The sequence below is a fragment of the Anolis sagrei genome, chromosome 4 (assembly GCF_037176765.1).
Source record: "Anolis sagrei isolate rAnoSag1 chromosome 4, rAnoSag1.mat, whole genome shotgun sequence".
Lineage (NCBI taxonomy): Eukaryota > Metazoa > Chordata > Lepidosauria > Squamata > Dactyloidae > Anolis > Anolis sagrei.
The window spans coordinates 207,146,829-207,173,201 of record NC_090024.1 but is presented as its reverse complement, the minus strand read 5'-3'; the positions used below and the strand labels follow the sequence as shown (position 1 = coordinate 207,173,201).

The window sequence follows — 26,373 nt, the reverse complement described above, 5'->3', positions numbered from 1 at the left end:
AAACTTTCTAACTGACTTGCCACCAGCCATTGCTTTATACAACTGTGAGCACAGTCGGTGGGAGAGGGCCTTCTCGCTGGCTGCCCCTGCGCTTTGGAAATCCCTTCCCTATGGTTCTTCCGAAGGCTTTTTATTCAGGCAACTTTTAAATCAAAACGTTTTGAAAAATGGATCAGGAGATGATGCATGGTGTTGTGAATTGTTTTAAAAAGTTTTTAACTTGTTCATTCTAATGAGATTTTAATGAAGTTGTTTTAGCAACTATAACATTTAATCCTATTTTAATCTTATTTTGTAAATTGTATAGTTTTTAAGGTTATAAGCTGCTTTGGGTTTCAGTCCTGAAAGAAAAGTGGGGTACTGCTGCTACTACTACTACTACTAGTAGTAGTAGTAGTAGTAATAATAATAATAATAATTTATTTGGAATGTAGGTGTCAATTGTGCTATGCTTTATAGTTTATACATACTGTATTTATACAGGGTGGTTCAAAATGTTGGACCTAATCTCAAAGGAGTGTTACTATTACACAAAACATTACAAACGGTTTAATGAATTGTCAAGTTTTATTCATCATATTAAGCAAAAAACAAATCTGAAAAATAACCCTGCAAATGGAGACTATCTCATTAGGACTTATGTCGCAGGTATGCCATTTTGTGAACGTCTGTGACTAGGGGCTGTTTGTATTATAGGAGAGGCATCTAATGGGAATCACTTGAAACTCTATGCCCCACCCTCTCAAGTGGTAAGTCCATGGTTGCAGAGCTATTCCGATTTCAAATTAGGCCCCTCTATTAGAAACATCTTGTACATCAAATGGTTGGCAGCAGGATTTGATGTTTTCTTGTATTAAGTCTGCAGTCTGTGGTTGCTATGCAAAGGATGCTACTGTAAGCTTTTCTATTTTTTCTTTTCTTTTCTTTCTTCTTCCAGAGCAGCCCACATATTATCCAAATGTCACAGAGGCAGTTGCTTGTTTGCTTGCCAGAACAACTTTCTATTTACCAAACATGTCCTTACTGAGAAAAACTATTTTGTTCAAGTTTCCCCATTAAAAATGGAGATCGGTCTTGTAGCAAGCCTCAATGGAAGACTTAAACTCAGCTTTTAAACATTAAGATATTTACTCATGCTGGTTATAAGCATTCTGACCTGCAAATTACATTTTTAAGTCACAGGACAAACCAAAATGTCGTAACTAGGGCAATGACATTTCTAGCATATGGTGTCACTAAATAATAGGCCTTCTGTCTTTCTTTCATTAAAAAAAACTTAAAATGTTGCCAGTCTTTTATAAGCCAAACATCTACAAATGCATAGCTTGGAAAGGATTTGGCTATTTTTCAGGTAGCCAAGTTTACAAGCCACTTGCCATTGAATATATCAAATAATGTTAAATTTTGTTTTCATTACAAGTTCCTTGTGAAGTTTTATTCTCCAGCAACTTTTTCTGATTACAGCTGTCTCTGTTCCTATTTTTTTTAAAAGGAAAAAACTAAACACTTTAAAATACTAGCTGTTTAGGCAAGTTAAGTGCGACTGAAGTAAATTACGGCAACTTCAGGGTACTATAGAAATCTAGCAAAAAGTCAAAAATCAAGAGAAAATTGCTTCAACCATAAAGGGCCAGATTTGACGTTTCCTTGGTTATCAATTAATTTCTAAAGCCACACACAGGGATTAGACTAGCTCAGTTGGGTTTTGAAATAAGAAGGTGTGTGGTTGAAAAAAAACACCATGGTATTAAACTTAAGAGGAAAAGTCAACTAGTCATCCAAGCATAAAAGAAAAAAACATATCCTTTTACAAAATTGTCATGAATAAAGGAACATCATAAACATTTATTCTACAAACAAAAAGAGAGATATAACTCAACAAATAAAAGGCAAAAGGCACAGCATTTGGCAAACATTTTCAAACGATTAGCTCCTTCAGTATGTTTTATAAACAAACCAGTCTAAGCACAGTTTGCCAATGTTTATGTTGTAGGACACAAAAGCACAAATAAAGTGCAGTCTGGAAGGCTTAGGTAAATTTCTTAAGAGTTTGAATTTTCACCTAGTTTCTAACAACTTTTGCTGTGAGACACAGCTTTGCTTTCAAATGAGAGTACAATTTATATCAGAAGTGAGGGAAAATAAAAAAAAGTGGGATGAACCGTATTTTGTTTTTTGCATGCCAAGCTGTTCCGAGCTAAACAGAACTGGCACTCTCAAGAGAGAAAACTCTATAACTACAATTCTTTCATCACCAACACTTAAGGTGCTAAAGATTTAACAAAGGCAACCTTCCCTACTAAAACTCAGTACTTCCACTTGTGAAGTATGACTGATAATACATATTATGAATATTTTAAAGTGAAACTGACCACCAAGTGAAATCATGTGAAGACCAATAGCAAGTGACTCATTCTAAGGACTTTTCTGAGCACTTTTTGGTATGTTTGCCAATTTGGCAAATCTAACATCAATTATGCAGGGACTTGTTGTACTGCTCTCAAACAATTCAGACTGCAGTCCTTGGGATTAATAAGATGGAACAGCACAGGCGGCACAGTCCAAAATGAAATTTCCTTTCGGATTAGTATATGAGCCCCTGCATAACAATGTACCTCTATCTTCTGGGATTTCCTTCAGCCTTGAAACTGAAATAGATTTAGATATTAATCATGAAACTATCAGCATGAGAAGCTTTGGCTTTATGTATAGTCTAAATTTCACATTAAGGCAGCATAAGCATTTAAAACCAAAGCTGTTGAATTTTTCTTTTGGGTTGATAATGTCTTCACAACTGGAAGAGGTGTTTGAAACATGGTCATCTTTTTACAGAAGCAAAACACCAACCCCTGTCTAAGGCTAGGGCCCATCAATATGATTTCGGTCCCTCTGCTTCCCCTTCCACTCATTTTCACTACCATTGGTTTTACCAAGAGTTTTAGAAAGGATCAAGTGTACAAGTCAGGGAAGTATTTATGTTGCTATGGCATGCTGCTGGAATAAATGCATTCCATTTCTCTACATCAAGTCATGTGGAATAGCTGCTTAATAAACACTGCAGTTCAGTTGCTCCAACATAACTGAATGTGTAATATCCAGAAGGGCAATTTATAAATTTCAAAAGGCTGGAATGTGAATGGTAGCTTCTGAAATATTACTCATTGTCTTAGCACGTACCAAATATGGTTTTAAAAGAAAAGTAAATAGCAACAGTAGAAGAAGTGTGCTGGATCCGTTAGAATTTCCTGGCCGTGTTTTCAACAGCCTATTGCCAAGACAGTAATTGCAACATCCAGATTTAATAATAGCTGGATAGTCATGATTCTGAAGAATTGACATTCTACATACTTTTCTATAATGGAATTACACTTTGTCAATGTTCAACATAGACACATGCATCATCTTAAATTAACTCCAATATACTTGTATCATTTGATTGTATACCACTTGCTCAAATAGTTATATTGTTTATGGTTAATGGATTTGATAATATCAGTAAAACGCAAACTCTAAAAAAGTCTTTCAAAGAGTTGGCACTAATTTGTTTTAACCAAAAATGACAGCTTGATGGTTGCACATTACATAAAACGGCTAATTATGGAAGATGTCTGTGGAACATTGTAAGCAGCTCACAAATCAATAGGAATCAGAATATAACATCATATATTCAAAGGGGCAATGGAATGAAAGGACATGTAGGATGTCACTACTACAAGCAGTGTATCCAAACTATAATACAAAGGCCCAAATACCTACTATTGGTAATCGCAAATAGAGCAGACACAACGAACCAACAGTATGCAAAGGTGTCTTTTAGCACCTTAGAGATTAAGAGAGAAAGGTTACTGGGCTCTATGACCATGTTCCAGAAGCAGTCTCTCCTGACATTTCGCCCACATCTACGTCAGGCCATACTCAGAGATTGAGGAAATCTGAGGATGCCTGCCATAGATGTGGGCGAAAGATCAGGAGAGAATGCTTCTGGAACATGGCCAAACAACCCAGAAAACTCACAGCAACCCAAGGATTCCGGCCATGAAAGCTTTCGACAACACAGAGAAAGGTTGGTATATAAGCTTTCTTATTAAGTTGACTTTCTGTGATGCATGCACTCTAAGATCCTTTTGCACACTGATATTCCAGACTAAGATGACTATGTATTTGAATTTTGGATCTATTGTATTTTCATATATATTGCCTCAGGATTTGATACGTAAGGGTCTTCTCCAGTTGGAACACACAGATTCATACAAGCCACTTTTCCAGAAACATTCAGAAAGAAAGAAAGAAAAAAGAAACAAACTGAAGGTAGAGCATATCCCTGAAATCAAATGTTGAGCACAACCATTGGATTGCTGCACATTACTATGCACATTACTAACATGAAGTTGCATCATGGGAAAACAGAAAGAATGCAAGCAATGATAAGTACTGAAACATGTTTAACATAGCTATTGGGTTGAAAGAGTTCTTTGATATCAACCATGTGTGAATTTAAAAAGCTGCTGTAGACAGGGATATGAACCCTCTGAAATTCCAAGTGCATGATGACAGAGTCTACACTAGGCACCAGGAAATCCAAATCCAGTGAGAATGGATAAATATATAAGAAATTATAAATCAAGCCTAAAAGGATGTTATTAATAAATGTATATGGCATGAAAAAGGTAGAAAAAATCTGGATGGCAACCGTGATTTTAATTATCCTTATACCATCCTTCCATTCTGCAAATGAAATGTACCATATGGATTACAATGTTCTCTTCTACAACTTACATGATCCATTGTTGCGATCAGACACAGAGAGAATAAACTGCTATCAAACTGGACATCTTAGGTTTATAAGTTCATTTTTAAAAGGTGAAGTACAGGTTTGGTGAGGGCTGCTTCTGTTTGGTATAGGTGTTTCTGATCATTCATTCCCTTTCTCAATCTTCAGACAAAATCTGATGGGTACTGAACAAGTGTGAAGAGAGCTAAGTCTCAAAATACATACAAGCAATTTACATATGCAGATTCTATAGTTCCCAAGCACACAACACATCAAAGCAGTTACTATACTCCCAACTCAAGAATGGAAAGGACAGGAAAAGAGATTCAAAGATGGGCTTAAAGCTAACCTTAAAAATTGTGGCATAGACACTGAGAACTGGGAAGCCTTGGCCTTTGAGCGCTGTAACTGGAGGTCAGCTGTGACTAGCAGTGCTGTGGAATTCAAAGAGGCACGAATAGAGGGAGAAAGGGAGAAACGTGCCAAGAGGAAGGCATGTCAAGCCAGTCCTAACCGGAACTGCCTTCCACCTGGAAACCGATGCCCTCACTGTGGAAGAACATGCAGATCAAGAATAGCGCTCCGCAGTCACCTACGTATCCACCTCCACGACACTACACTTGGAAGGCCATCATACTTGGACAAAAGGGATCACTTAAGTAACTAAGTAAGATCCCAATCCCTATGTTGCTTCTAAATAACGACTATGTTGACAATTTTTAAAAGGCAAACACGGAGAGAATAAAGATCCTTATTCCTCATGTGTGGCTTTCATTTAGTGCATTAGTGCACCCTTATTAACCAAACCCACAATCACACAACTCTGAGCTGCCATGTAATTCCAAAACGTTCGGTACAGGTTTCCTTCAGTTAAGCATTCAAACATCTCTTTCATGCGGGACAGCTATCTCTATAACTCTAGTGTATACTGTATAATTAAATGGTGGCTGTAATAAAAACTTATGCCAAATAAAATTTGGTAGGCTTTAAGATTATACAAAATTCATTCTCAGTTTTGCTGCAACAGGCTTAACAACAATCCTGCTCCAAATTCCTAAATACTGTGACTTGGAATTAATCATTTGACCATTTCATGGTTCAAAATCTGATTTTAGTAATGGGATGGAGACAATAAAGACAACAGAACCTAGTTCAGTTATTAAGACGTTGTTTACACCACCAAAACAACCCAGATTATTCAACCCCAGATTCATCTCACAAGCACCACACCTACCTGTAATATACTGAATTGAGATTGTACTGCTGTTCACGCCCCAAATTTGAGCAGTTGAGGATCCCCTCCTTCCCCCTCTTGCTTAGACACTCGCCTGCTTAGACACTCGCCTGCTTAGACACTTTCCTGCGTCTTTTCTTTGGCTTCTATATAGCAGCCCTGTTCAGATGGCTGGACAGGGCTGACCCGGAGCTGTCACCATCACTGCTATGGGACACAGCCCCTTCTGACACCAGCTCTTGGGTCTGTCATGATCATCCTGTTGCTCAGGAACCATAAGAGAGTGGCACACTACCATCAGAGCTGAACAGGAATGTGAGTGTGAGGTTCTCCTGGCAAGGAGATTGCAGCAGTGGCTGCAATAGCAGCCGCATGTGGGACAAGCGCTCGTCTAGGCAAAGAGGGGGAGAGTGAGCCTCCACTCACTGGAGAGTAAACCATCTGAAGGGAAGCCCTCGCTGACCAGGTATTGTGGTACTCGCAAAAGAAATATTAAAGGATGTGTAAAGTTACAACTTATATACAGCAAGCAGCACTGGGCACTTTTTAAAACTGACAGTACTTGCCACCCCTCCATTTAAATCGTACATATGTAGCAAAGTACAGCAACAGACTGTATTTTCCAGGAAACTGTGGAATAAGAAGTGAAATTTGGTATATCATATTAAAGCCTATTAGAAGCTCTTGAACTACTAAAGCAGGAGTCCTCAAACTACGGCCCAGGGGCCGGATACGGCCCTCCAAGGTCATTTACCCGGCCCTCGCTCAATGTCAACCTAAGTCTGAAACGACTTGAAAGTACACAACAACAACAACAATCCTATCTCATCAGCTGAAAGCAGGCCCACACTTCCCATTGAAATACTAATAAGTTTATATTAGTTAAAATTGTTCTTCATTTTAATTATTGTATTGCAATTAAGTGTTTTTGCACTACAAATAAGGTATGTGAAATGTGCATAGGAATTCATTCATTTTTTTCAACTTATAATCTGGCCCTCCAACAATTTGAGGGACTGTGACCTGGCCCTCGGTTTAAAAAGTTTGTGGACCCCTGTACTAAAGGGATTGGATGCTGTGTGTCAGGATCAAGGCAGCTATAAGGTAAGTACATATTTTATCAGTACACATAGTCCCAAGTTGTAAACAAGATAGGTTCTGTACGTTTTTTTTAAAGTTGAATTTGTATATAAGTCAGCACAGGCACATATTTAAATGTAACTCCAGGCAAAAATGTATACTGTATATATTAGCTTTGGATATCATAGGGAAGGATCAACACCCCTGTGGTGTTTGTTTTTTTGCCTGTGTAGAAGATTTCACCTCACTTTCTGTACCTATGATAATTAGATTTTGAAAAATGTGGCGTGTTGTAGAAACAAGGATTGGTGCTAAACGTTCAGTTGAGATACCTTTTCCCCATGATAACTCTTTCAGGAGTGAATTTCCCTTCTGAGGGGTAGATTTCTCTCACTTCCTGTTGTCTCACCCCTGTTCTTAACTATGAGTTGGATGTTTGTAACTCGGGGAGTGCCTATATAGACAAAGACCTATGATACAAAGAAAAGGCTAAGATAGACAACTGCAGCCAATTTAAAAACATCATATAAAGTTCCTATTTAAAATAAAATAGGTGGACAACAAAAAGAGGTTTTTCCACTACTGAGACAAATTAGGACCCTTCCAGGTAAGATGAACTACTATGAATCGGAAATGGTATAATCTCACTTCAGAAAATACCTGGTAACCCCGAATTGCTACAAACCTCTCTTCCTCCAATTTACAAATAATCTTTAGGAGTATAACTAGATCCCAAAATGGCAACACATGCAGTTTCTTAAATATGCATCACAGGAGAGTAAATGGAAGGGGTAGGTGAGGAGGATGCACATGTAGCTAGAGTTCAAACAAAGTATCACGACAGGATGAATGCAACCCCATATGCAACTGGCTCAAAAGATTGTCCTCTTTAACACTGCTACAATCACAACCCAGTTTTCCTAGTTATAAGTAATAAAATTTCTTTTGGTACATGCACAGACTTGTCTGACCTCATTTGCCTAAGGTCTGCAAAAGTAGTTTGATGAGCCACTGTAGTGTACATTTAATTATGAATCTATACATGCCATGCCGAGGGCAACATCGACACAGGCTGTGAACTTACTAGTACATCCTCAGTGCATTTCTGTCCTCTCAACCAAACAGAAATAACTAGAAAAATAATTTTAAGTTCTTGCAAAATGTTCCAAAAACATGAATTTGGATCACACTGAATGTCATGATGCTGCCGTGATATTGAATGCCTGATATATTTTAAGACTAAACATACATACATACATACATACATACATATATATATATATATATATGTATATATACACACACACACACATACAACAGTTTTCCTAAGCAATATGTTTAAATAAATTATCTTTTATTTGTTTTAAAATTTTATAAATATGCGCCTGATCTTTTCCTTTTTGCATATTGGGGTGGCATATGTTCTCCACCTTCCTGTTGCAAAATCAAGCTCTCATCCGCAAACATGAAATTGCTGACAAGATATCAAAACAACTCTACTCTGGATTCAGCAGTCTGTTTCTGCATCCTGGTTAACAACCAGGCCATCATTTCACTACACATACACTATTACTGTTCCATTTTTCTCCATATACAACACATCACCCTCAGTGACTTCCTACTAGACTAGACTGTACATTCCCTGTTCAGTTCCCCATGCAAAGATTAATTGAAATTGCTATGTTTTAGTGAAGTTTGATGGGCATGACCAAACAGATCTTTGCTGCAAAGTATGTCCTTAGCTTAATAAGATTATGTCCCCTCAGCACAGACCACAGCTCCTTATTACATCACCATCTAATCTTGTCAACCCGATAGCTTAGTTATTTCTTTCTTTAGAGTGCTGATAGATCCATGAAAACAAGCTGTGCTTTTCCAATTCCCCCCTTTTGGTTTTACAAATAGGTCTGACTGAATACTTCCAGTTTGCAGTAATACACTGGCCAATTTACTCTGGAAAACTCAGTAACATATTGAAAAGCACTTCAAGCACAATGGCAACATGCCTTTAATTCCAGCCATTTGGACAAAGCCTAAATTCTTTGAGCCTGACAGACAGAAGAACACACTGAGGTTTGTGTGGGCTGCTTTAGGAAGGGGCTTTTCACAAGATCCCCACGAGAACCCTTTGGCGGCAGCGTCTGTCTGCCCCTTTTTAATGGTGTGTGTGTTTTCAGCAGTTATGCACGGAGGATGGTAGAAGCATGTAATAAAAACTTCTAATTTAAAGCTTTATTTATTAAAAATGCATGCACGTGTTTTTGTCTATGCTAGAGTAATTTATATTTATAACCTACCACTTCAACCAAATGGGATGATCACACTTTTATATACAGTACTGAAGTGGAAAATTTAATTTTCCATTTGTATATTGTTATATACATTTTTACATAAATGTGATCATAAGATTTGTTTGCAGTTGTTTGGTAAATTTCTTTAATGTGATATATATATAAAAAACACCCGCTGTTTTGACACTTGCAGATTCAATCATGCTCAGATTTGCAATTGCCTTGCCCTGGCCAATTCCCTTCTTCTTTCCAGGATAGAAATTGCATTTGGTTTTAGTTCCTTGACTCATAACCTGAACCTACGGCTGCTGTGCATGTGGTCTTGGCCTCTGGAAGCGGTCAGTAGCAGTAGGGGCCTGCAACCAGGCATGCATTCTTTGCACTTACTGCTTCTCGGGGAGTCTCCCAGCCACCCATTTGGCAAGTCTGGGGAACACCTGGGAGCCTTGTTCCTGCTTATTAGAGGTTCTGCGCCCATAATCCCAGCAAATACAACAAGTACAAAGACTAAGGAAGTTCTCCAGTGTATGCCTTAGCACAGATCCATAAGAATAATCGTAACATCAAATGGTGAACAAAGCCACCATATGAATGAGTATCAACAGCAGGAATCCTAGACAAAATACTGTACTCACATTTACACTCAAAGTACCAGCTAGTCCAAAAGGTTTCACAAAGTTCTATGGTTCCTTCAGAACTGTGCTAGCTTTCCTCTCTGAGAAAGAAGCCATCAAGAGCCATCAAGGAGCCATCAAGAATAAAGTTCTGCTCTTGGTCTATGAAGGTAAAAAAAATATCTCAAACAAGTCTTTCCCTGTAAATCTAAAGGCACAATTGAGGAAAAGATGGTTTATGCCAGCTGTTTTTAGCTTTGTAGTAGTTATTTTACCTCTGATTTTACCTCATGTCTTTTTTCTTTTCTTTTCAGGCAGCTACTGTAGATTTACTATGGTTCACTAAGCAAAGTCCAAATGTTAAGGCATTTTGGGACTCTACACTTAAACTTACCAAAGATACGGAAAAACAATTATAAAAAGGGATGATTTACTTTTCTTTTTGGACAGTAATGCATTGTTATATAACAAATACTTCACAACTTTCATCTCTTAAATACAAACAAACTGCCCAAAATTGGAAATTTGTGGTTGATTTGGTCATTCAAAACATGGTTCCAAGGAGTTTTGGATTTGAAATTACATGAAAAAATTACCATAGACATATGAAGAAATCAGGAAGAACCAGTCAGTTGAAAAATGAGTTCAGTCTATTGATTATTTGAAAAAAAAGAATGGACTTCTGAAATTTCCACTACACTGTCAGAAAACTTTGAAGGACATGCTGATAACAATCATACCAGTCCTTTGGACGTAACATTTGAAACGGCGTGCCTTTGGCAGAATCTTAAAAGTACACATGTGATATTCAGGTATCAACCATTTACTTTGTTTGTAAGCTGTTAAATAGTTTTCAATTTAAAAAAATGAAAAACATTAATGGGCCACACTAAAAGAATTATCTTGGATCAAACAGAAAATACATAACTACTAATGATAATTGACACCCCCCCCCCCGCAAAAAAAACAGAGAAAGAGAAATCCTCGCATAATATTCCTAATTATATTCCACTTAGCTCGGAAGGTCTTTTAAAATGGTATAGCGGGTGTTCTGGCCAAACTACTTGCAGTTATAATGCAAATGACAGATAATATCCCAATATTTGTGGACATAACATACTCTGATCATTCTATTCCGTTCCATTGTCATCTACAAAGTTAGCACTCGAGAACTGTACAACTGAGTTACAAAAAATAATACAAAAAATTCCCATAACATTTTAAGTAAGTTTACAATTTTGTGTTGGGATGCATTCATAGGCTTCCTGGGCTGCATGCAGCCCCAGTGGTTGGACAAGCCTTCTTTAGACTTTGAACTTTAGAAGATTTCAATCTTGTTACTAGGGGTTTCTTGTCTCCAGCAACATGTAAAAAACTTTGTTCTCAAAGTTTAAGTTTGCTGAAACTCTGGCTTTAACGCTCTGCTTTTTATGAGAAAATTGTGATGGGAAACAGAGCTCAAGAAAAAGAAAAACAGCTGCCTTCAAAAATCATATCCCAGTCAAATGTTTTAAAGAAAGTAAGACATTCTGAATTAGTTCTTTGAGGAATTTCTCTCTATTACAGCCAGAAGTCCCAAGTGGCGCTACTTTCCAGACTGTGACTCTGAATCCAAATTGTAGTAAGGGTGGAAAAGATAGAATCTCGCTGGAACATTTCTGAAAGGAACTATCTGAAATCTTGAAAATGTTGAAAGGGTCCTAACAAGTATGTCAAGTACCAAGAAAACAAGGTCCAAATTAAAGTTGACAATAGAAGTCTTTGAATTCAGGCCTGCTCTCATCATGTAACAAGAATAGAGTCACATTTAAAAAACAAAAAGAACAGAAGAGCACATTAAACACTCCTGCACTTTTGTAGAACTGATCATACCTCCACATGCTTTTCTGGCGCATGAATCTCTTTTAACAACAGAGAATTGGCAACAAAATATAGAGGAGATTGAGTTGAGCAGAGTTCTCCCCCACAACTTCCACACATCTTCTCAGCCCTGAGCCTCGCCCATTACCTGTGAGGACCCCCACGTGGATTTGGTGGTCTTGGTTCGTTAAAATCATCCCCTCCAATGCCATGTTTCCCAGCACAGCCACTGCACTAACAGGGAGGCGGGTGGGGGGGAGGAGGAGGAAGAGGAGGAGGAGAAGCGGAAGAAGGTGCACGCAAGGGGGAAGGAAGAGGGGGAAGAGGAGGAGGACCAGGAGGGGTGGGGAAGCCAGGCGCACAAGGAGGAGCCAGCAGGAAGTGTGGTGAGGGGAGGATGGGGGGAAGAGGAGAAGAAAGGGACGGTGAAAGGATTGAGTGAGAGAAAGGGGGATGGGGAGAGAGGAGTGGGCGGTCTAAAAGTTGCTGCTCAACTAAAGTGACTGAAGGATTTTGTTTATAAGGTAAAGGAAAAGGGTTATGTAGTGTATAAGTGTGTGGAGAGGGTTTATAAAGACTTAAAATCGTGTATACTACTGAAATAATACATAAATGCTAAAATAAATATAGCTAAAATAAATATACTTTGCGGATTTGCACTTATTGCGGGTGGTCCTGGAACATAACACCCGCGATAAGTGAGGGAACACTGTATACCTTCTGCAATTTTCTAAAGACATATCAGAATTTGGAAATAAGCTACCAATATTGGCAGAGTTTACAATTATCTTCAACATGCAGAATGAGTCAGGAAGTCAGCCACTCTGATGCAATGCTTCAACTCCTCCAAATGCCTTCAAATGAAACATTTGAGCAGTGCTGCACATTTGGTAAAAGCTGGCCACAGATAAACTCTGCCAGCCCATGCACTGGTAACACTGAACTTCAAATACAGGATCAGAATAGTGGCACAGCCCAAATTATTTACTGCAGACAGAACAGCTATATTAGTTTAGTACTACTCAGTTGTTTCTCCCCACTTCCAGTTTAAGATTAGAAATATATATCAAATAGGAAAGCTACACTCAGGAAACAAATTTCTTTTACTCTTGTTTTAATCTTCCATGCCAAACTATGGCCTCAAAAGCTCATGATTCGATTGATAGTTTGCCACTTGATAAATATAATTTTCACTCTTTCTGCTTCATAGGATAAGTAGTTTGATGGACCAGATGTGTTGAGCTTCATTTTTCACTACTATAGGTGAATGAGAAACCTTCTAAACAGTTTAGATACCTAGTCAAAATAAAAATATGATGCAGGTAATTTGCTGAAGGGCCCCTTCTGTGTCTCACCAATAGGACAATACATTGTGGATGGAGGAACTCAGCCTCCCAATTATGAATACCCTCTCCTTAGGGCTTGAATGACTCCAACACTGGTATCATTCCAGCTCCAAGTAAAAACATGAACTTTTGACTGCAAACACTGAGGCCTCATTGATTTCCTTCAAAACTGCCTATATGCAAGATTTTAATTTATCTTAAACTGATTTAATCAACTTAATTGAAGATTGTCAAAACTTTTAAACATGGATTTAGTCTTTTTAATTAGTTTTTTTCTGTTAGGTTAAATTGATTTTATGTATACCACTCAGATCTTTAGGTGTAGAGCAAAATAATAATATTTTAATAAATTAAAATAAGCTAAAGCTTTATAATCAGATGATGTCTGTGGGATTCAAAGCTGTACTACTAACTCGAGGTGATCAATGTGGAACATAAACAAACCAGGTAATAGAAACAGCATTTATTTATTTATGTACATATTTACCTATTAAAATATTTCTACACTGCCTATATAAAATATCTCAAGGTGGCTTAGAAGTGAAATTAAAACACACACACACACAAATACCCTAAAACCACATTAACTGGTGAGTTAAATATATTTAAAAGTTTAAAACAGTTTAATACTTTTATATTGTATTTGAGTAAAATCAATGAGGCCCTAAGGCTTTGATGACCAGCCAAGATTTTACTTGGTACCTAAACGAAATCAATGTTGCCACCAATTGTGCCTTCAAGGGACGAGTAGTTTGCATTTGGGATGCCATGGCTGAGGAAGCCCTCATTCGAGCACATCTCATTAGTGGGACACAAAAATGATCCTCTACCCCAGCAGCTGGGTCGGCAGCTGCATCTATATTCTATCTCCCCAACCCGATACAATTGTTGTGTGCCTCAAAACCATTTTCCTAAGGTAATCCATAAGGTGAATCTATCGTGGAGTTTTCTTGACAAATTTGTTAAGGAAGATGGAATTGTTATGAATGATGGTAACTTTCCAATTTCCCCAGCCCTCCAATCTAGGTTGGTTCTGCACTGAATATCCTGGTGAACAAAGCTGGAAGAAGTCAACCCTGCCAAGGTCATCAGCTCAGTTTCCGTAATATACATCTGAATACCATACACATCTACAACCAAGACACAGAAAGTAGCTGTTTCTTATAACCTGGCATTCAAGAATAGCACTAACAGATCAGTGAATACACTGACATCGTATTCTGAATCTTGTGGTGCGGGAAAGATCCTGTGCATCTGTTCCACCTTTCTCTTACCTATCATGTCCACTTATAGGATTTAATCCATCACATCAATAGGGAAACCCCCCAGAATTAATTCTAACAGATGTACAATACTTAAACACAAATAATATGGAACACACATAGGTGAGGTGCCAATGTTGCAGGTTAAAGCACCTGTATCAGGCAAGCTTGCCAATGTTTCCAATGACCAGGAGCATATTTTAAAAGCAAGAGCCAAGATGGGAGAAACAGCTATTTGGCATCAGATACTATCCTCAGCAAGCAGCATAGTCCCAATTCTGTGGGGGAAACAAAGGTTTGATGTAAAGGCACTCACTCCTCCGCCCCAGCTTCAGATAACCTGGCTGCAGCAGCACCGTCAAGCAGACAGTCTTAATACATGGCTCATTTTTTTCATCAATGTAGATTAAACTAGATTCCCATGTTTACCCTAGTTTTCATCTATATTTCAGAAAGTGACATTACTGGCAGCTCAGACTGCCTAAAGGGATTTTCATGTAGATTGCATGTTAGAACAAGAAGCTGTTGCAGCAAGCAACAAAGATTTAAGACTAAATAAAGCATTTGGAAAAGGTATATAGGTTCTAATCATAGATAACCGTGAGTCAGGGGGAAAAAAAACAACTAAAGCACAAAGACCATAAGGGAACGCATGAAGGAAGAGGAGGGAGGCACAGAGGAATACTTATTAAAATAACATGTATTACCTTTCCAAATCTTCAATTACATTTAACATTGGGGGGGGAGGGACTCGTTGAATTAAGAGTGTTGACAGTGGAGTTCTTTCAAATATTTATTGCCTATCTACCCAAAGGACTTTCAGCTTCAGATGTTGTATAATGAAGGCTTTCAAATGCATTCATTTTCTTCCTATTCTCTTTCTACACTATCAATGATATATAGCCTTCACAACCATACTGAGAAATGGCAAATACAATGGTACTAATAATTCTAAGTTTAGTATTCAGTGACATAGCTTTACACTTCAGGATCTTGGCTAGTTCTTTCATATGTGTCCTCCCAAGTCCTAGTCTTCTGATTTCTTGACTGCAGATTACCATTCTGATTAATGGCTATGCTAAGGTATAGAAAATCTTGAACCTTTTAAATTTGTTTATTATCTAAAGTTATATAAATGGTGGTCATAATTTTGATTTCTTGAAATTCAACTGTAAAGTTGTCTCTGTGCTGACTTGCTTAACTCTCTTTAGTAATTGTTCCAAGTCTTTGGTATTTTCTGCTATGCATAGCTGAAATTAGGAGTCTTCAAACTTTTTAAACAGAGGGCCAGGTCACAGTCCCTCAAACTGCTGGAGGGCTGGATTATAATTTGGAAAAAAATGAATTAATTCCTATGCACACTACAATAATTAAAATAAAAAACCATGTAAACAAATATAAACTTATTAGTATTTCAATGGGAAGTGTGGGCCTGCTTTTGGCTGATGAGAGAGGATTGTTGTTGGGTGCTTACAAGTCATTTCAGACTTAGGTTGACCCTGAGCGAGGGCCGGGTAAATGACCCTGGAGGGCCATATCCGGTCCTCGGGCCTTAGTTTGAGGACCCCTGGCTTAAATTATTGATGTTCCTTTCCCCTCTGAGCATGGCAGCAGCTAGAAATTTGTATCAACTGCTACTGTGTGACTTGTAGTTGTCCTCTGCTCTGCCTCGGTGGCTTACTGAGTGGCTTCAGATCTGGAAGTCTCATTTTCTGACACTATTTATTGTTTCACCTTGGATTGCCTCACCAAAGATTTTTTTTGGTGTGACATTCAGAACAGGTTTACTGTGCCTCCTTCTGTGCAGTACTAACAAGTGTTAGCTACGGTATCACTAGTGTTGCTTTTTAGTGTTCGGTAGATTTAATTTAGTTCCTCAACAAAAGGATTTCTGACATGAAAAACCCCACCAGCACAACTGCATATATTTTGCTTCACAAGTGCACCCAATCCCACCACCATGGAAAGGTAGTGCCAAGACAGGAGTGATTCAATTACATCTAAGCAAAAATTATCCTTAGGTCTTTCACATATATTAATTCAAATCAAGCATGAGAGGGATGAACAACTATAAAGAAAGTGATATCCAACAATACTACTCTATCACTCAAATACCCCAGTAAGTCAGGAAACATGACACTTTTGATCTTGTTGAATTTCAACTCTCAACAGTCATACAGCCAATTGTGATTAATGTTATGATTTGCAATTCAACAATGTGTGCAGTTCCTTTCCTCCCACAAAAGTAGTTCAGCTGCATAAATATGTGTATATAAACGACCAATACCATGTTTATTTTAACTGAAGATTAATTTATTATAATGTAATATATATAAGACATAAGGTATTTCTATCTCATCTTTAATATGTATTCATTCAGATCATACTTCTCACTGATTTTGATGGGAGATTCCCATGTAAATGTGCTGAAACACACAGATATGGAAAAAAGTTCCACTGAAAATTATTTTCTGACATGGATTATCATGTTGGTAGTTTTATTTGTCTACAATCTTTTAGGATTATGTTCTCAATATCTATAGCTTTCTTTTGCTGTGGAGCTACTAACTTTCAGGAAGCTATATCTGTTTATTTCAACACTAACATGTTTAAAGTTTTTGTCACCTCTCAGTCTGCCAGAAACTGGGGAAATACAGAACTGATAAAAACATTGCTTAAAACATCAAACAAATAAACACATTATTTAAAAACATTCTGAAACAATATATTTAAATTATTTTTTTAAAAAACATATACCACTTGAACATGAAAGCTGAACACAAAAGCAACTACTTCAGATTTAAAGGATCAATGGTAATCCAAATAATACAAACTTCACTGCCACAGGTGTTACTACAGAGAAAACTGTCTAGTGGGCATGAACAGGGCTTTTGATGAGAATCAGAAAGTCCTAAATGGCACCAAGTTATCTGGGGCTTTATGAGTCATGATTTATTTTAGGTTACCCTCAGAACTTGGAAAAGTTAATCTTTGTGATGAAAACCAGTAAGAACAATAATGAAAGCTGTAATCTAAAAAGGGAACTTTTCCAATATTTTAATTTCACATCCTAGTGTACTGTGTACTCTTTGGGAAAAGGAAGAAGCCACCTTGGATCTCACTTTGAGAGAAAGATGGGATATAGATAAAAATAATAAAGAAGACATTCCATCAGCTTTTTAAAATTAGGTTTTTGCCTTACCTTCCTGTAAGTGCAATTTTTAAAAATCATTTGATTCAAATATAAAAAAAACCCTGAAAATTCAAAGACCAACCACAACCACACAACACAACACAATTATTTTAAATATCTCCATGAGCAGAAAAGCCCTCCTTAAAATTACAGTTTTTTACAAATGTCGTAGGTGCATCCACACTCTAGAATTAATCCAGCTTGACATCACTTGGCTCAATGCTATGGAATCATAGGACTTGCCATTTTACAAGGTCTTCAGCTTTCTCTGCCAAACACTGCTGGTGCTGCACCAAAGTACAACTTCCAGCCTCTAAAAACAGGGACACATAATTAAATCCTTCTCTCCTTTTAAAATAAAAGTTTATATGTCTTTAACATAATTTAAAATATATATTCAAATAACTGTAGACATCTAAATCCAACAGTAACAAATATGTTTTCTATATATGTGGTTATTTTGACACAGATTTTCTATATATGTGGTTATTTTGACACAGATTTCCTATCATAATATTCAAGATGGTTCACAGGACAAACAAAATGAGAACAATAAAATCTGCAACCACAATATAAGTCTGAACTGATATTTAAATTCATAAAATAAACTTTAAATAAATAAATAGATTTATCCTAAACATGTCTACCAAGGACGAAGGTAAACCACACTCAATGGGGCTTTCTTACAATTTGAATATTAAGAAAAAAGAGAGTCAAGTCAGCCCTAGACAATAAACCTGGGTTTTAAGATATTACAAAATAATGTTTTGTAAAAATCGTATGGTGTTTTGCTACTTCTGTTGATTACAAAGATCTAAATGAAAAATATTACATACTTTCTGAAGATCTGAAAACTAATTATAAACTTTAGAAACCTGAAATTCTTAAACAGTCATCCTTTTTATATTTATTTGGGATTAAACCTTAATTAGGTAAAGGGACTTTTACCTCTTAGTAAATACATACAGAATTGCCTAATATGTAAATGGTTCCCCTAAAGTCTTGATCCTATAATACTGTTTCTCCTGTTGTTTTTAGGTTGTTCAGAAATATTTACGATACGGTCCATTTGTTCCTTTTGTCGGACAAAGAGGCTCTTTAATCCCCTAATTTGCTGATCTGCACAGGTGGGCAAGTTGTAAACTCCACATGACTGCATACAAACCAGATTAAAGAACAAGCAATGTTTATAACAACATATAAAGACTACTGACAACAGAGAGATTAGGATTTAGGAAAACAGAATGTATTAGTGCAGACTCATGGAATAAATCCAAGATGCATACAAGATTATATTTGCTTCGCTATCAATTCAGAAAGGAATGGCAGACACTGCTTGACCTTTTTGTTTATTTTTAAAACATCTCTAATATTTTGCTTAGACTATCCAAGTCTCCTTCCTTAATTTTGAGAGATAAAATGTCTCTCATTTTTTTGGCATACATAATTTACACAGATTTCTGAATTTAACAATTTAATAGCAGGAATTATCAGATACACAGAGAGGTTTTTATTTATTTTGTATTACATAAAGTCCATTCTGAAAGGAGAACTCACATAAACTATGTAATAATATTCACCTATATGTATGTGCTCCCAACTCTTATTATATCTTTCATTTTAATGGAATGAAAATAATAAGAATATATTTAACACAAATACCCTGTTAACTAAAAGGTAAACAAGATTACAACAGGAATGAACAAATCTAAGTCAGAATTAATTGGACCTGTTTTGGGGCAGAAAAGAGAAAGAAATATGTACCCCTTTTTACTAGCATGGAGAAGATTCTGAAAAAATGTCCAGACTAATTTCCTGGCCTGTGCAAAATGGATTTAATCTATTTATTTATGTATTTATTTATTTAACGTGAATGTCATACATTAGCTAATGTTACGCTAGCTGATTTGCAGTATAAGTCAAAACAAAGTACACCGAAATTACAATCACTATTTTAAAATGTAAAATCAAATATCACATATTAAAAGGAGCACTGATAAAAAAAGCTTAGAAGTAGTTAAAATCTAATTATCAGATTATCCCCATTAAAAGATCCTTTACTAGTAACCAGTTAATCACCAAAACCCAGTCTAATTTTTTAAAAGTCTTTGCCTTCTGGCAGAAGAAAAGTAGAGAGGGAACTTGCCTAACTGCTATAAGATTACAGGGTGTATCTACACTCTAGAATTAATGTAGTTTGACACCACTTAAACTGTAATGGCTCAATACTATGGGGTCCTGGGAGTTGTTGTCAGAGGCGGCCCTAGGTTATTTTCAACGGTAAGCAAACAGTATTTCCCCCCCCCCCCCCCAAACCAATCACTGATATATATTTTCTGTTCGTCGTGGGAGTTCTGTGTGCCATATTTGGTTCAATTCCATCACTGGTGGAGTTCAGAATGCTCTTTGATTGTAGGTGAACTATACATCCCAGTAACTACAACTTGCATATATCAAGGTCTATTTTCCCCCAAGAGCGCCTCAAGAGCGCCCCTGGGCAAAATCAACTATACTGCAAATGCTTACTTTGCGTAATGGGTTGAGCCACCCCTAGTTGTTGTTTTACAAGGTCTTTGACCTTCTCTGTCATAGAGTGCTGGTGCCTCACCAAATTACAAATTCCAGGGTTACATTGCACTGAGACATGGTAGTTAAAGTGCTGTCAAATTGCATTAATTCTACAACACATATACTGTACACCTATAGTCTTTCAGATAATCTAGGAGAAACCAAAATTTGAATGATAAAAGAAACTGATAAAAGGAAAAGTGAAATTAAAAAGCACCTGACATTTCATGATGCCTGGCACTTTGTCATTCATCATCAGAATGCTATAATAATTTGCTAGCCTCAGTGTGGAAACTCCCATGATACAAGAATTACTGAAAATCCAAGACAGGCAAACCATTATTATACCTAATTTGAAATTACTTATTAGACATGGGGAAAATAATCCTGGCAAAGTATTAGTACAGACAACTCCTTTGCAAAGACTGCGAGAAACCTGGTGAAATTAGAATCTTTTTGACGTGATTTGTATAATCTGTAGAAACTATGGTACTGAACATCAATGTATTATTCTTTATTTTCTATCAAAATATTTACGCCTTCGTCTGCATCCGAAGTTGTCAAGGTGGCGTGTAATAATGTTTACATTTTCAAATAATTTCAAAAGTGAAAGAGTAAAAGATAATCTACAATCTAAAATGTATTAAACTGTGTAACAAACTATAGAAATTGAAAACAGTCAGAATTGCTAAGAAATCTGGTTTGTTGACCAAGTGTTGTGGTGTACACTGCTTAATCTCTCATGCCTGGCAACACGACAAACCAAGTTTGTTTAATGGTTTGTGTTGTGTTACTCTCCTTTCAAGACATTAAAGGCAGACGGATTAGTAGTTAAACACATTACCATTAGTATTTAACCAAGAATCATTTTCTACTAATATATCAGATTTTTTTGTCCAAAATCCAGATAACATACATTTTACCCTCTTAAATGAATGGCCAGACATTTTATTGTTGGGGTTTTTTTGTCTTGCTACCCCTTACATACTACTAATATCTGTTAAAATTAGTTTACATTACATTTAATTTGATCAGTTATAGGATTTTCCTCAAAGAAAGCACAGATTGGGATATTCTATGCAATATTCACTTACAACTTTTACACAGCAAAGTTAAACCATATTTAAATATACAAGGAATTTCAAATAATGCATACACAACTTTCTATAACTTACTGCAGAGTTCCCATAAATATTGCATCCCTTCTATAGGTATCATTTCTAAATCTATTTTAATTTTTAAAAGTAAGACAACCCCTTCAAACAGAACTGAGTTGTAAAAAAATCATACTTGGCATAAAATGTTGGATCTAGGTAACTTTCTTGATATTACTGTTGCAGAAACATCAATTGCTTAACCATCAAAAGCTGTTGTTTCATGTAAAGAGAAATCACAGTTATGGTAAATAAGGTAATTGTTCCAGGGTTCTTGTAGTAATGAGTAAGTGCATACATCTTTATTTACACCATCTTCTGTTGGGTGTAATACGAGCTTTCAAATTAGAATCTAAACTACGTTATACTACATAACATGAAACGTAACTTCACAAACATGTACTTGCAAAAATAGAAAGCCATTCCATTTAAATGTATCAGGTTGCCTGTTTACTCTTTTGCACAAACAAAATCAGCCGATACTACAAGAAGAGAGACATGAAAAGCCACTGGTTGATCAGTCAAAGAAATAATCTCTTGATAGCTAAATCTGCAAAGCAAGCATTCATTAACTTTGCCTCCATAAAGCAAAGAATTAAATGGAGCCCTAAATTTGTTGATACATCTCTGATAATTTATACAGCCAAGAATTACTGGTGATAAATGTATAAACCCCATACTCACTGTATTGTGCATATTTTCTAAAACCTTAGCAGAAATGGAAACAAAGGATTCTTCCCATTAATCAAAATGAAAATGAAATCTCCATGACAAAAAGGGGACATGGAAGTATGACATCCCACTGTATGTGCTGAACAAGCAAAGCGTGACCGGGTTCTGAAGAAACTGTGCAGACCTACAGACTGTAGGTTCAGTGCAGTTTAACACCACTTTTAACTGCCATGGCTCAATGGTATGGAACCCTGGGAGTTGTAGTTTTACAGTGCTCAGCTGTCTCTGCCTAGGATTAAATGGTACTGAGTCATGGCAGCCAAAATATGGTCAAATTGCATACATAAGCATTAAAATTGATAAAAATAGAAGGAGCACAAGTGGCTAAATATCTTTTGACCAAGATGAAGGATTCTTCTAGGTGGTGTCATTTAGCCAGGTTGTCTTTTGATCTGCCCACTCCACTTGGGAGTCTGTTCAGGGACTTCCAAGTTGACCATTCTTGGTTTGCCCCTGGAGGAAGACCCTCGGGGAGGGGGGGCAACCAATTGGGATTTCCTGGTTTAGCTGCCCAGAGGGATGCCCTTGCTGTTGCTGGGGGAACGTTATGAGGAGTGGTGGTTCTCATGAAGCTTCTCATTGATTTGAGTCTACTGGAAGGAGACTGATAGCCACATAGTAGATGGCTTTCACAGTGTTCAACCTTATTTCTTTCACAGTTAGCAGCAACTTGGGGGGGGGGGGGGGATGCCAGCTAGCTTGTAGAAACTATCAAACTGCATTGATTTCACAGTTTAGATTAGAGCTTTCCGATCTATGTCACGACACATTTGGTGTGTTGGTGTGACACGTGAATGTAATGAGAAACTTCTGAATCTACGTGAAAGAAGCAATAAATTGTATATTTTAAACATATATAAGCAAAAGGTTTTCTGTGAGATAGGTTGCATCCCCATACAACTTATGTGTGGGTCTGTCCCTATTATAAAGTCCGGTAGTAAAAACTGAATTACTGTGTCACGAAGGGATGCCAGTCTAGAAAGTGTGGCGCCAACATGAACATGTTAGGAAAGCTCTGCTCTAGGTGGACCAAAGTTACGTTCCAACAACCATAACATCTTTAGAAAAAGAGATTCACAGCAGGTATGGGCAAACCTGGGCCCTCCATTTATTTTGGACTTTTCCTGTATGGCAAGTGGTTGGACTAGATCGCCCATGTGGTCTCTTCAAATTCTATTATTCTATGACTCCAAGATGTGTGTGTGGATGTGTGTGTGTGTGTATGTATATTAAGACACCCCAGTGGCACAGCGGGTTAAACCGCTGAACTGCTGAACTTGCTGACTGAAAACCCGGCTGTTTGAATTTGGGGATCAAGGTGAGCTCCCATTGTTAGGCCTAGCTTCTGCCAACCTAGCAGTTCAAAAACACGCAAATATGTGTAGAATAGGTCCTGCCTTGGAAGGAAGGTAACGATGCTCCATGCAGCCATGCCAGCCGCATGAACTTGGAAATGTCTACAGACAATGCCGGCTCTTTGGTTTACAAATGGAGGTTACCACCACCCCCAAAGTTGGACATGACTCGATTTAATGTCAGGAGAAACCTTTATCCTTTTTTTTTACTATATGCATATGTATATACATAAACTATCCACATAAACACACACATATATATAAAACACATCTCTCTCATACATACACATGTAGAATCATAGAGTTGGAAGAGACCCCATGGGCCATCCAGTCCAACCCCCTGCCAAGAAACAGGAAAACTGCATTCAAAGCACCCCATCCAGCCTCTGTTTAAAAGCCTCCAATTTAATAGCCTCCACCATACCTCGGGGCAGAGAGTTCCACTGCTGAACAGCTCTCACCATCACGTAGTTCAAATGGAATCTTGTTTCTTGTAGTTTGAAGCCATTGTTCTGCCTCCTAGTCTCCAGGGCTGAGAGGGGAAAGGAAGGGGCCTGAGGCTGTTAGGAATGGTGGGAGTTGAAGTCCAAAACACCTGGAGGGAGGGCCCAAGTTGGCCCATGCATGAGCTATCTCAACCTACTAATTTGCATATGGTTTCTGATTGGCCAGCCTCAACATTCTAACACTCTGAAGCGACTGAGGGGGGAAAGGAAGGGGCCTGAGGCTGTTAGGAATGATGGGAGTTGAAGTCCAAAACACCTGGAGAGAAGGCCCAACTTGGCCAAGGCACGCATCTGCCATCTCTCACCATAACCTGACACTAAAGAAACCAGTCCTGATGAGCGAGCTGCTTCCCAAAGCCACCACAAAACATGTTTCTATGAGTAACTCATGAAGAGGCGCCAGATCTCCTCAACCTGTGGAGAAGTTGGAGGAGCAGCCAAGTTGGGGCCTCTCTAGGATCCCCTCCAGACCCCCAACTTTTCTCTCAGGACGTCTCTTCCCTCTCGGAATGGCGGCGGGAAGAGGCGCCTCGGCACTTCTTTCCTCCCACCCACCACCCCGGCCTCGCCCAGTTCAACAGGTAGTGAGTGAGGGAGAAAAAGAAAGAAGGGACTCCATTCTCTTTCTATGTATTATTCCCCTTTCCCAACTCCTGAAGAGTCCCGACCTCAGCGCTTACCTTTCCGCCATGTCGCCGCCTGGGATTCCTCCTCTTCCTCTGGCTGAGTGAGTGTGAGAGAGAGAGAGAGAGGAGAGGGAGAGACGGGATCAGGATGTGAAACCCGATCCCTCCCGGCTTCGTGTGGACTGAGCCCAGGCGGCGCTGCCTAGGCCCTCTGGCGGGGAAAGGCCCGCTCGGCCCCGCGGGGAGAGGAAGTTCAGGCAACCCTTCACAGAGGAGGGAGGAGAGCCCATCCCTGCTTTTTCCTAATGCACGCTTATCAGAGCAGAAAGTTTTAAACAATGGGCAAACTTGGGCCCTCCCTCCAGGTGTTTTGGACTTCAACTCCCACCATTCCTAACAGCCGGTAGGCTGTTAGGAATGGTGGGAGTTGGAGTCCAAAACACCTGGAGGGAGGGCCCAAGTTTGCCCTAGGAATGGTGGGAGTTGGAGTCCAAAACACCTGGAGGGAGGGCCCAAGTTTGCCCTAGGAATGGTGGGAGTTGGAGTCCAAAACACCTGGAGGGAGGGCCCAAGTTTGCCCTAGGAATGGTGGGAGTTGGAGTCCAAAACACCTGGAGGGAGGGCCCAAGTTTGCCCATGCCTGCCGTGTAGTGCCTTCATTAACTAAAACATTGTGTAGTGTGGTCATGGCCTGAACAGTTTTCAATGGTTTTACAACTATTTGTTTTTAACAGATCTACCTTTAACTCCTACGGCAGGGTTGTATACTCTCACCCAACCTATTCAACTTGTATGCAGAACACATCATGCAATGTGCGGGGTTTGACGAATGCAAGGCTGGAAGAAACATTAACAACTTTAGATATGCAGATGATACCACTTTGATGGCCCAAAGCGAAGAGGAGCTGAAGAGCCTTCTAATCAAGGTGGAGGAAGAAAGTGCTAAAGCTGGGTTGCAGCTAAATTTTTTTTTAAAAAAATAAGATTATGGCAACCAGACTGATTTTTATTTTTATTTATCGTGTCAGGAGCAGACCAAACAGTTGCATTGCAATTTTTTTAAACAAACACAAAGTTTGCAAGCTTGATAGTTGATTAAATGTCCTTTGACCAGTAGCTGGCCACTTGGAGTGCCTCTGGTGTTGCTGCAAGAAGGTCCTCCATTGTGCATGTGGCAGGGCTCAGGTTATAGAATCATAGAATCAAAGAGTTGGAAGAGACCTCATGGGCTATTCAGTCCAACCCCCTGCCAAGAAGCAGGAATATTGCATTCAAATCACCCCTGACAGATGGCCATCCAGCCTCTGTTTAAAAGCTTCCAAAGAAGGAGCCTCCACCACACTCCGGGGCAGAGAGTTCCACTGCTGAACGGCTCTCACAGTCAGGAAGTTCTTCCTCATGTTCAGATGGAATCCCCTCTCTTGTAGTTTGAAGCCATTGTTCTGCGTCCTAGTCTCCAGGGAAGCAGAAAACAAGCTTGCTCCCTCCTCCCTGTGGCTTCCTCTCACATATTTATACATGGCTATAATATCCCCTCTCAGCCTTCTCTTCTTCAGGCTAAACATGCCCAGCTCCTTAAGCCGCTCCTCATAGGGCTTGTTCTCCAGACCTTTTATCATTTTAGTCGCTCTCCTCTGGACACATTCCAGCTTGCCAATATCTCTCTTGAATTGTGGTACCCAGAATTGGACACAATATTCCAGGTGTGAAATTGCATTGCAGTAGGTGGTCTGTGGTTTGCTTTTCTCCACACTCGCATGTCATGGATTCCACTTTGTAGC

At 38.4% G+C, this 26,373-nt stretch overlaps 1 protein-coding gene across 2 annotated transcripts in view; it reads right to left on the bottom strand.

Annotated features, from left to right (window-relative positions):
* Positions 1-24,806, bottom strand: part of LOC132773265 (rho GTPase-activating protein 39-like) — an 87,864-nt gene extending 63,058 nt beyond the window's left edge. The window contains exon 1 of one of the 2 annotated variants that reach the window (XM_060772403.2): positions 24,647-24,806. In XM_060772403.2, coding sequence (XP_060628386.2) covers positions 24,647-24,657 — 11 coding nt within the window. In that variant the 5' untranslated portion in view covers positions 24,658-24,806. Of the gene's footprint in view, positions 1-22,057; positions 22,102-24,646 lie in introns of those variants that run through there. The other variant, XM_060772404.2, reaches the window with a different exon arrangement.
* Between the last annotated feature and the right edge of the window lie 1,567 nt (positions 24,807-26,373).